The sequence below is a fragment of the Habropoda laboriosa genome, unplaced genomic scaffold (assembly GCF_001263275.1).
Source record: "Habropoda laboriosa isolate 0110345459 unplaced genomic scaffold, ASM126327v1 scaffold718, whole genome shotgun sequence".
Classification (NCBI taxonomy): domain Eukaryota; kingdom Metazoa; phylum Arthropoda; class Insecta; order Hymenoptera; family Apidae; genus Habropoda; species Habropoda laboriosa.
Genome location: NW_017100942.1, coordinates 1,087,224 through 1,100,306, shown reverse-complemented (window position 1 = coordinate 1,100,306; position 13,083 = coordinate 1,087,224). Strand labels below are relative to the sequence as shown.

The following is a 13,083-nucleotide window of genomic DNA, read 5'->3' as shown; positions in this document are numbered from 1 at the left end:
TTAGAATTTCCTAATTTTAAACAGTAGTATATCACACTTTCCAGTGTCATAATGAGCAAAACAATTGCACAGCCACGACAAATAATTGAAAACAGTTGTAATCTCTTTTATTTTTACGATAATAGATTTACCCATTGTCAGTCGAAGCGTTTCCACGAAACACTTATTCATTACCATACCCATAGTATTCCATACCCACAAGTTTTATGCATCAGCGTACGAGACAATGTCGAATAAATATTTGCACAGCTCTGAAGGAATAAAGAAAAAATAATTTTTCAAATAGTTACAAACTTCAACAACGTACCATACTTACAAATTCACCAATTTTTCAAAATCGATAAAAACGATTTCTCTGTTAACAGCGCATAAACAACACCACTCGAAGCCTACGTTATCGATTAATCGACAAATGATAACACGTCTATTTAGAACGTATGACGATTGTATAACTGAAAAAAAAGATGGCATTGATTATACGATCGATTGTCTCATCCTGATAAATTGACAAATTCTGAAGAAAAATTATCTTCTCTCACACAAAAAACATTCTCTATTGTTCTGATAATTTTTTATCTTTTTTTTTTTTAATTTACCTATGCTTAACATACTTTTCTGCAATTAACAAATTATTGTAGTTTTAATATCGTAGAAACGTGTTTTTACAATTTATGCAATTTTTACATTCTTATTCGGTGCAAAAACAGACGTTTCCTCGTCACTCTGTAGTTCCATGCATTTTGAATAATTCATTAGTCGAGCGTACGTATCTTCCTCCTCTGACGTAATTTATCAACGAAGAATTTACGATTACAACGCGGTTTCATTCAGATCAAAGTCAAAGAATTTTCCATTTTTAAGATTAACGTTTAGTTACATTATTATCGTATTATGTCATTACTAGAGATACTAATTGTAAGAGTGTCTATTTATATTAGTATTAGGGTTATCGGTATCATCGGTGTTAATATTAGAGTCAATTTTTACGCTAAATTTTGTGCTAAAATTAACACTGTAATATTAGCAATATTTGAATATACAGCGAAATAGACCGCCTAATTATCTTCCCAAACTATTGTGGTATGGGAAAATTTTCATACATAATTTGAATGATCCAAAAGAATGAATAAGATGGAAGAAATTTTTTTCCTTTTTCAAAGTCACTTATGTTTTTTGGACTCCAAAATTGTAAATTAATCGTGAAACTTTCTTTTATTTTTCACTATATTTTTCATGGAAAAATTTTTCTTCTGTTTTATTTACCCTTTGAGATCATTCGAATTACGTATGAAAATTTTCCTAAATCTTTTCTTCATTTCTTCTAAAATGTGCAACGAATATTTGGCCCGATTTTCATTAACCTTCGCAAGTTCGTCCACGTTTCACCAAACTCTATAAAAGACTGAACAATTGAAATCGTTCGTTCACATTTATATTTGACAAATTTCTTTATTCAATTTCCACATTTTCCCAATTTCAACGATCGACAAATACCGCAGTAACTGCAGTCTCTCCATGCCGATTCGCGATTAACGGCCGGACATTAAGCATTCGAAATGCAACCGCTTAATTAACTTGTTTGACACCATTGATTAAAACACGTCTGTAACGTTTCCTTTCGTGACGAAACCGCCGGATAACGTTTTACCATCGCTGCTTACGATCACCGCTGATTGTGAGTCACGCTTTATCAATCACGACCGATTCCTCGCAACTTTTCCAGTGAAAATCGTCACCGTTTTTCCTGGAGAAAAACGAAGGACGCGAGTGGATGGAACAGTTGCGTCAACTATAGGCGAGACTTTGCGCCTCGGATTTGTGTAACATGCAAATCTCTTCAGCGAGAATGGTATTTTCGGCCGACCTTTGAGACATCAATGTTCATTTGAAACAAAGAGAACGCTAAATGTGAATTTTTTTCCCATTCAGAATCACCGTGTTTGGAGATTAAACAAGTTGGTTTGAGACAGAAGTGAATTTTCGAAATTGTCAGGTTTTGTCGAGACACCGTTTTTTTGGGACGTAAAGCCCGATATGGAGTCTACGAAACTCCTCAACCTCCAGTTAGTTTATACATAAATATAGAGCATTTCTGACAACTTTTCTTACCGATTTACCTTTATTACACATTCTCCTAAATAGAATGGAAGAAAACGAAAAAGATAGAATCAGCGAAGTCTCTGAGACTCCGCCTCGACAGTAGAGCGTTAAAGTTGTGATTCAAAGTGTTGCAATAAGGATTGCTATTTTTCTCAAAAGTGCTTTTTTAAATTTAAATTTCTGAATGTGAGCTTCCGAAGTGTTGCTACGAAAATTCCAATTTTTGTAAAAAGTGCTGTTTTCAAAATGAATTTTCATGCGATGATTTTTTAAAAATTTCTATATTTTGTAAGTTCCAATTTTGGAATTATATGGAATAATCGAAATGATAATATTTCGAAGGTTTTTTAATTATCCTTTTAATGTGTCATATATTCAGCAATTTTCAGGTTTTTGGTGTACATTAGAATGTTGAATTTGCATCTTGAAAGTAATCCAATTCTTGGTGAGAACATTTACATAACTCTCTGAAATAACTTCTTCTCGAGACTTCGATTTATTTAAATTTTAAATTAACTTCAAATTATATACAAGTACCTCTCTCTATCGTCTTTACAAGAATTATAAAAATATCCCACAATATTCCCACGTCTAACAACAGATTAAACTAAAAGAATTTCTATTCAAAATAAAATCTTTCTCCTCTTCAATTGGCCGCCATTTTGTTTCTCACCGGTTTCACCGAACGATTCAGGCAAGCTTTTTAAATTTTATTTCTAATCGTTGCAACGAACGTATTCGTATTAACAGTGAAGAAAGAATTTCTGAAGAAAAAAAGATTCATGAAAACTGTCGTAAATTCGTGAAATTTCGAAGATTAGGAATTATTCGATTCTACAATATAAGAATTTTGCGTGACAATTTCAGGACGATTCTCGTTCAACTTCTTTTTAAGCAATGATACTTTCCATAAAAAATTCCACGTGGACACTTTTGCTTGGAGCCTTAACTGGACAGCATAGGGTCGAAGCACTCGTCGATAGTACAGTATTTTTCCAGCGAGTCTTGTGAGGTCGCTGGCAACGCCTTGAACACCTCGGCTAAACCAACCACCGTCAACTTCAATTAGCTTGCATAAACTGCAATAGGTGTGGAGAACGTACGAAACTCTTCGTCTCTGATTTTTCTCACGCGAACTGATCGTTCGCTTTTACAATTTTTTAATTTGTTCGAAATTATTTGCATCTCAGCAATTCGCAGTTGCAATGGAATTTAATATGTAAGTTTGAACGATTAATTCTGCAAGATGAGAATTTCTGAGATAACTTGAAACATAACCCTCTAAACGTGACTTAATTTTTCCTCGTTCATCGGAAGAAAAATTACGATTGATCAGAATTTGATATTTTTAGAAAATGATGCTTTTCAAATTTACTCGAAAATATTTGCATTTCTGACGTAATTTAATAAATAAGTTTAAACGACCGATTCTATAAAATGACGAGAATTTTTCGGACAATTTGGAAGATTCGTTGAACTTTCTATATTTCCTATTTTTCTTCGTTCACGAGAAAGAACGAAAAATGAAATAGTACGTCAACGTAGAATCGCAAAGAATGAACCAGACGAGAATGTTCAAACGTAAGAAAATTAGTATATTTCTCAAAAAATGCTGCTTTCAAAATTTAATTGTCGATTCGTCGTTATTTTCTGAAAATTGTTCGTCTACATTTGTTCATCCACAAAAGTACCGGCAGCTTGCGTAAAAACACGAAAAACTTGATTTCGTGCACTCGTAGACAACGTAACTATGATTTAACATTCTATCAAAGAAAGATAACATGTTGTGAAAGTAATTTTCTTACCTAATCCACTGTGAAAACGATGTAATTTACCGACAATAGAGTCGAGATAACAGCAAAGATTCGCAGCATATCTTCACTTTTTTCTACTAGATAATTTAACAATCATCTTCTCGTTACATTTTTGCTATCCTTGCATAAATTTTTTCCAATTTTCGTGCAAATTATCGAACTTCTGTTTACATACAAAATTAATATTGCGAAAAGTGTTATTTCCAAGATAAGAGAAACCGAGCATTTATCATTTTTACAATTGGCAAAATATTGTGGAAGAAGATTTCACAGAGGTCGGTGATAATTTAAGTTTGTTAAAGTTTGAACGATTTGTTCTGCTAAATTTGCGCAAAACTAAAGAAACACAAGTTGGTGTATCGGAATATTACAACGTACTGACCTTAGATAATTGAGTATCTCTTTAGAAGGAGAGGAGTGGCAAGAAATTCTTTGTAACACTTATCTATTATCTCCCCGAGTTGTTGCGATTTACCGTGTTTGAAGGGCGTCAAAGTGTAATCTTGGAATGCGTTTGAAAAACAGGCGTAAATCAATCGCTATCGCGAATAAAAATGCAGAAAATACGTGACTCTCCTCAATTTTCAAGGATTAAGAAAAAATTCAGTTCTACTGATTTTCTCTACTTTTACTTTTGAACCTTAAAAGTTAAGTTAAAAGTTTAACGTTGAGAAAATACTTTTTAAAAGGGGTTCTTGTAACGTTAAATCTGTTTTTATTGGTGTATCAAATAAATGTTACAAAATTCTTTTCTGAAAGTTGAACAAACGAAGCAACAAATCGCGTATAATACTTGTGCAATTGACGGTCCATTATGTCGGTGAAAACTTTCGAAATTTCGTAATGAGAGCGTACATGAAGCAGAGAGATGAACGAACGAGCGGAATCTTTCTAGAACGAAAGTGGTTTTCCGGTCGACTTAAACTATTCGAAATTTCTTGCGATGAGAAGTTTCTTATTTAAAGAATGTTTCTTATGGAAAATTTCTTGTTATGCAAAATTACTTGTAGTGAGAAATTTTTTGCTATGCAAAGTTACTTGTGAGAAATTTTTTGTCACGAAAAATTTCTTGTTATGCAAAATCACTTGTCCTGAGAAATTTCTTATGGAAAATTTCTTGTTATGCAAAATCACTTGTGAGAAATTTTTTGTCACGAAAAATTTCTTGTTACGAAAAATCACTTGTGAGAAATTTCTTATGGAAAATTTCTTGTTATGCAAAATTACTGATGAGAAATTTTTTGTCACGAAAAATTTCTTGTTACGAAAAATCACTTGTGAGAAATTTTTTGTCACGAAAAAATTGAAAGAGAAGATTCCACAGAATTATAACATATAACAGAATTATATACCTATACTATTTTTACGTATGATTTCGAAGAACGAAGATCATCGTGAAAGACAGTTTGTTTTGTAAAAATGTTAAAGAGCGTTTAGAACGTAGAGGAAATTAATAAAACAATAATATTCATTTTACACCACAGAAAGTAGTTTCCAGGATTTATGTATGGGTAAGTAGATAACCACAGCAAGGTTTCAACGAATAAAAAAGAAAGAGTGCAGCAGTTTGCGGTATTTGTGACGTAAATAGCCATGTATTCAATTTCCTTGAAATTTATCGCTTATTGAATTAAATTGCCATGCATGCGTTATCATAGTCACAGGATTCTTCTTTCTAAGATCGAATTGAAATGTTACTTTACATTAATTGAAATATTGTTTTATTTTAATCCAGACTATTTTTTCTACTATCTTGTTCGAAACGTGCATCGAAATGTTATCTCTTTAATTAATCAAGATCTATCGAACCTCGAGACTTATCGAGATTTTCAAGTGTTCTAAGTATCGAATTAGATTCGAATTAAGTTGAATTTTTGTAGTATTGAAAAATTTCCAATCGCTTTGTCGCTTCTCAGTCGCCACTCGATTGCAAAGGGTTAAGTATCGAATTAGGTCTGCAAAAGCTTGCAATCACTTCGAAATTGAGATTCAAACGCCTATCAGAACTTTAAAGACTCAAGGCCTCTCAAGACTCAAGATCCACGAATTTTAATTTTCAAGAGTTTTAAGTATCGAATTAATTTCGAAATAATTCCAATTTTCGCAGTTTTGAAAAATTTCCAATCGCTTCCAAATTCAGATTCAAACGCCTATCAGAACTTTAAGACTCAAGACCTCTCAAGACTCAAGATTCCAGATTTAAACTTTCAAGAGTTTTAAGTATCGAATTAATTTCGAAGTAATTCCAATTTTGACAATATCAAAAAATTTCCAATCGCTCCGAAATTGAGATTCAAACGCCTATCAGAACTTTAAAGACTCAAGGCCTCTCAAGACTCAAGATCCACGAATTTTAATTTTCAAGAGTTTTAAGTATCGAATTAATTTCGAAGTAATTCCAATTTTGACAATATCAAAAAATTTCCAATCGCTTCCAAATCCAGATTCAAACGCCTATCAGAACTTTAAACACTCAAGACTCAAAATTTAAGACTTGCAAAAGTCATAAGTATCGAATTAACTTCGAAATAATTCCAATTTTCACAAATTCCAAAAAACTTCCACTCCCTTCGAAATTCATATCCAAACATCCATCACTAACTACATCCTCCAATCCTCATCTGATCCTTAACACTCGTCTTTCACGACCATCGACAACCACATCCCTCTACAACAAAATCATCCACCGTAATACCAAAAATACAAAGCGATCAACCAAACAGCGACAAGCTCGAACAAAATAGAAATCGTGCATACCCTTCCATCAGCAGCGAGCAGAGGTTCAGGAATACGCACGGTTCTGTGAAAATCCGGCACTAAGTCCCACCAATCCGTATCCATTGTTCTCGCGGGTTCTCCACAGGATCCTCGGAGTCCCATGACAAACAATCAGGCGATGGAAACGGTTGCCAGGAGTTTGGCCAAGCGAGGAAACGATCGATACGCGGCCCTAGGAGTCAGCGGTCTCAGAACGAGTCACCACTTTAACTGCAACTACTGCGAATATACTTATTTGCAACAGTACTTTGCGTGTCCTGCGTGAACCTTCGATTTATCAACGAATTTCGTGGAAAAGGATTCTTCTGTAGCTGAAGAATTGAACGTCGAGGACGTCGATAATGAAGATACCGATAAATATTTAATATTTTTCAATATTAAAAAATTTACTTGTTAACAAATTTTCTCTTTTTTATATTTTCAAGTTTCTAAGGCAGTGAACGAAACCGAGTATTTATTTTAATTTGACGACTACGATTGGAGATGTTGAACCGTATGCACTGAGATATGCCCTTAATGAAATTGAACCTTTTTCTATTAAGGGCTATTGTGGCTCATCACTAGGGAGCCATCTTTGAGTATCAGTAACCAGGGCGGAAGTTCAATGAAATGTCAAATTTGGGCATTAACAGTGATTAGACAGCCTTGCTCCAGTCGATTCACGAATTTACCAGTAAATTACTTTCACGCTTTCGAAGCTTTCAATTCTTGGAAAAAAACGTAAGAAACATTGGTCGTGAATTAAGCCTTCGTAAGACGCGCGTTAAATGCGAAATTCCGGATAGATTTCGCAATAAACGGTCGAATGTTACCACGTGGAAACATTCGACATCCACATTGCACAGTCATCGAAAAAATTATTTTCGTTATCTGACCGCTGCTAGAACGGATCACGCTACGTTTAAATACATTAACAAGTTAAAAATTCACCTCCGTTCTATGTGTACTACCAACGCTGTTTTTATCAAATCCGCAAGGTCGTAATCCATATAATGTTTAACTAATTAAGTTTTTCAGGTGTTTTAACGCACGCGGAAGAACATTTATTAAATGGCAAAGATCGTGGAAATAATAAAAAAATTTGCAATTATTATTTCAATAATTATTATTTATAGTTTATTCGTGTAATTTACTGTAACCACATCTGCCGAGAATTTATACGAAATTCTCACGCTAATCAACTAACCTCTTTTTTTTTTTTACGTACAATACGATTAAATTCTAAACTTAGAAATTGGTTTTTATGTAAATCAATTTTACTCGAAAGTTTCATTGAAGTTTACGCGGCGTCCGTAAGATAAGATTAACCAAAAAAGTAGGATAATTAAAACATTTGGTAATCAGTTAACGGATAGATCATAGAGGAATGCGAAATTATGTAAAAAGCGCGATAAAGATAACGGTGCTTTATCGTTCGCGTAAAAACCATCTGTTTCATCATCCTCAGGTTGTCATACCGTCACTTGTGGTTCCGTTCCCGGCATTTCTGTGCCGTGAAAGTGAATTTCATGGAACCGCGATGACTACGTGACCCATTGAACGTAAACGTGTAATTATCCGCCTAACAATATTTCCCGCTTTTCTTGCGTCATCGTTGCAAATTAATCGATTATACTTTCATACCCACGATTTTCTGCAATTCTTACGATTCTTGTTCATAACCGTGCTTTACTAGTTCGTACGAATACTTTTCGCAATGCTATTACAAAACACGGTTATACTTTTGAATCGTTTATTTCTTCCCTATATATTACTCGTTACTCAACGATATTAAAATCGTCGGTTAGATTCAGATTACGAAGAAGTACAGAAATGATTATTTTGTAAATGGCGGTTAATATTTCGTCATGATAAAAAGAGAGAAGTAGTACCACTAATTCAAGACATGCCAAAAATGAAACAGTTACCGGCAGCGGTAGATATTTTCATTCATAAATTACTGCACGATTTAGGTTACGTTCGAAGGATACGAAACAACGGAAAGTTTTCAGTCGGTGGACGGTGAAGGGGTGACCGCATATAAAACGTAAATTTCGCGCCGAAAAGGTTGGTATAAAGTACTGGCTAATTTCACGGATTATCGTAGGAAAGTTTTCTGCTAGATAACTGTGCGCAAGTCTTGGATACTGTTCTAATGGTAATAAATAGGAAACGATTAACACTGTCATTTTTCACCGGTTATATACACCTAATAACACGTATTATCACACGTTCTACAGCGGTCGATGTCAACGATTTTTGAAATGAAGGAAATTATTAGCGAGCACGAAGCACGTCGATGTTAGACGTCGAACTGTCAGTGCTTCTTGCCGGTGTTTCGAAACACCGCAATTACATGTTAAATTGAAACAAGTTACGTTCTACAGCGGTCGATGTCAACGATTTTTGAAATGAAGGAAATTATTAGCGAGCACGAAGCATGTCGATGTTAGACGTCGAACTGTCAGTGCTTCTTGCCGGTGTTTCGAAACACCGCAATTACATGTTAAATTGAAACAAGTTGCGTTAACGTACCTTGTTCAGTTGGGGATTCTTTAGATGATCCAGGCCTCGTAACAAACTTGGACACATGACATCCCCATGTCCCCGCTGGCCAAGTTGATCCCTATGAAGACTTGACATCGTCGATGATTTCGTGTCGCAGACTAACTGAGTATTGCTTTGAGTCCTGCAAACGACGAGCGAAGTTTATGGCTGATTGAGGAGTAATGTCGGTACGGCAGAACGCACTAGTGCGAGAAGAGGTGAGGTTAGGGCGCGGGGAGCAGAGCTCATTCACGTATCAATCACATGGCCCAATGGTCATACTTGTCGCGGTTTTTTTTCTCTTTTCGAGATTGCACTCGCAGTTTGATTTATTAGAAGCGTTTCGTCGACTGACGAATACTTAACCAGTCAACGACAGATAATGTTCTAATCGAACAGTTTATCGCCAAGGCGAACTGTCGATTAACGTGAGGAAGCTTTTTGCGATGAACTTTCGCTGATACAAAAAGTGCAGTGAAATTGTTGATAAAAGTAGTACTTTTTATTTGAATTGGCGTTGAAACGATTTTATCGCGGATCTGTCGGGAACCTAACGTGCTCGATACGTTACTGTATATACAATATAACTAGCTTAGCGCAAGCGCGCGCATCGCGCAGTCGCGCGTCTTCGCCCATTGAGCGAAGATTCTACGACTTGTCGTTTGACCATGAATAATGTTATATATATCTAATAGAAAAATGAAGTAATTGTTCCGCCTATTCTATCACTTGTGCACAATATAAACAGTCACAACAGATAGATTAAAAGCGTATTAGCAATACTCTATAATAAACTTGAAACACTACGATAACGTAAAACATTCAACGGTAATTTCAAGTGTTTCTTAGACGTTACTTTTTCGACACAAGAAGGAAGAACAACAAAAAATTATACACGATTGCAAAGCGACTTGATCAATTCGTTCTGCGTTATTCTTGTAACGTAATAATCTACCATTACTGCATGTTTTAAAATGTTTCGCGTTCACAGAAGCATGATGTTACGAAAATGCCAAAAAAGTATAGAAATCAGGGCTTCAACAAAAAAAAATTAAACTCGTTTTCTAATTCCTTCATACTTGAACAATGACAAATTATGTATCTATTAAACAAGCTGAACCGATATACGAATTAAAAAGAAAAGTTTTATACTTATTTGAAATCGTTCTCTACAACTTTTCTATATTTGTACAGGTTATAATAAACATACATACGGCATACGACATATTAACAACAGTAATAAGTATAATTAATTTTATACTATATGTAAATGACAAAAAGTAACTTATAACGGGACAAAGTTCCGTACATGTTCTACGTTATATAAGAACTTGACAATTAAATGTCTTTTTTTGCTTTACCTGTCGTTCTGCTGATCGTTTTGTATAGTGTCAGGTTCAAGGTCTCTAGTAGCATAACGCAAGTAACTCGATTGACGGAGAAAGCTAGCAAAGTGACACTCTAGCCGCTTGAGGAAATGTTTCGAGGACATATTCGCGATTTCCGTATAGATTGCCTCTCGTTCGATCTGACATCTCTCGATAAACTGTTGTATCCTATGCTAAGAATAAGGTTAAACCACGCGACTACTCGTATGACCGTCACGTCATACTGATAATTTAGTGGTATATCTGTGGGTCACGTGATCGTCAGGCGTGCTACGAATTATATATAATTATGATTTGAAAAATGTTAAACTATTTAACAATGACTTTAAATTTGCAATATTAAATTTAATTGAACTTTTATTATGACGAAATAAAACTTTTTACGACGGCTACACTGAGATTTAAATTAATAGAATTTATAGTACAACAGAGAAAGTAATTGATGAATTTTCATAAATTTGTTTTACAGGTAAAAGAAAAAAATGTCCAATATGTTACGTTTGTATGTCCTTTTATTTCCTTATTACTATTGACGATAATATTGATAAAAATATTTTGCATGTTTTAATTTCTAATTTACGACCGTTTCTATTGCAAACAGCAAAAAAGAGAACGATAATATAATTATCATATTTTTTATATTTCAACAGTTGACTAAGCGTAAATGTAATTTTTTTTATACATGTCGTACGATGATACGGATCACGGGTCAGTAACCTGTTATAGCGTGATATTAAATTGAAATGAATACGATCTAGGAAAATTTCGCGCTATTTATACAATTCGAAACAGGTAGAAAAATGTTGCAAATATCGTGTGCAACGATATGTACAGCAATATAATGCGCGTGAACTGTGTAATTGTAACGAATATTCACTTCTGTTTCAATTCTGCAACAATACAACAGTATTTGCAACATAATCTATGGATTTTCGTCGTGTGATTAAGAATTGTTTACAAGCATTGGTGATCTGTAAACGCGAAAATATGTTGTAAAACGTAATACAAGTCATTGCATGCGTCATATTCTTCGATCGAATAAGGTATAACGTTCGCACAAAAAGGAAACTATTTTTTTTACTACATCTAAGGAAATGTTGAGGTTATCTAATTAAGGTTAAGTCTATTTTATTTTTATATTTTTCTTTTGTAAGTAACGTAATAGGATTATACAAATCGCGTGATAAAAAAAAAGATGCACAAGTCACAATAAAAAATGAGCGTGATCACTAGGCGATTATATGAACTTCAATTCATGCGATAAATTATAGAATGATAAAACACGTGACACATCACCGTTCCCTAGGAATTATCAAGTTACGAGCCTTTTAACTGCTTAGACACAGGATAAAGTGCTTATCTTTTATTTATTCGCCAAACGAAAACACAAGATCACATTTTAGGTTACCTTTTCGTATTCGCGTTTCTTTTTTGACGTTTACATAATACTTTATCGGTTTTCAATTTTAGATTTCAAAGAGCGTGCAAAAAATTGCAACAAGTGCAAAGCTAATAAATCGATCTACTTCATTTGCATAATTAGACAATGACGATTAATTATACAGCAAACATTTGTACACACACGACGAAGGCAAAGTGCAATTACTGGTCATATCTTTGTTTTGTCTCGAACGTCGAGAAGCGTAACGCGTCTTGTTTATCGTCTTTTTTCATATAGATCAATGACTTGCGGAACAACAACTTTCCAAACGTATTTATTCACAATAGCAATCGAAATAAATGCAACTAAGTTTGAAACTATCGTAAGAATGCTTATACTAACTCACGAATTCTGCTTGCAATTGTTGAATGACATTTGTATAATTGTGAAAATATAGCATCATCATAGATACGACGCGTTCGAGGACACTTGATGCTTCGAAACACAAATCTTAACATTTTACATTTGAAGATATCTGTTGCTAATTTCAAATCTAATCACTTACATTTTACCACCTCGTATTCCGATACGTGTATCCTTCGAATGCGGATTTCCCATTGGTGATCGATATAATTGGAACTAAAAGATGAAACTCAACAAAAGTAACTGCTCATTATTTCCTAGGGGGTTGTAATCCAATCTGGTAAGAAACACTGTTTCAGTCTCTTAGTAAAAGAAAAACCTTTCCTTTTGAAACTACTTTCATTTAGTGAAATCGATCCTTCCGAGCACGAGTAGATCGCAAACGTGACTGACGTGCACGCAAACTAACCAAAGTACGTATGCGCCTGCTCGCTTGTTGCAACTTCGTCATCGTAGAAATCGGCCTTAAGGCAGATGTTTTTTGAAGTAGGAAAGCGATACAGATCTCAAGGAAAACTATTGAATCACTCGAGATTGCGGTCTGCTAGAAAAAGTAGATATCCATTGTATCCGTTCTCTAAGATATTACGTCTTGTCCCAATTTATATTTTTTACGTCAAATCAGCGGGGAGTGAAGTTTCATAATACAATGGAAAAAAAAAAATTGACAGAC

General features: G+C 34.4%; 1 protein-coding gene across 2 annotated transcripts in view; it reads right to left on the bottom strand.

Annotated features, from left to right (window-relative positions):
• The window catches only part of LOC108577662 (NADP-dependent malic enzyme), a 16,770-nt gene extending 3,988 nt beyond the window's left edge, over positions 1–12,782 (bottom strand). The window contains exons 1-2 of one of the 2 annotated variants that reach the window (XM_017940845.1): positions 12,553–12,782; positions 9,207–9,360 (exon numbers count right to left, since the gene is read on the bottom strand). In XM_017940845.1, the coding sequence (XP_017796334.1) occupies positions 9,207–9,360; positions 12,553–12,605 (207 nt within the window). In that variant the 5' untranslated portion in view covers positions 12,606–12,782. Of the gene's footprint in view, positions 1–9,206; positions 9,361–10,579; positions 10,791–12,552 lie in introns of those variants that run through there. The other variant, XM_017940844.1, reaches the window with a different exon arrangement.
• Positions 12,783–13,083: the final 301 nt, after the last annotated feature.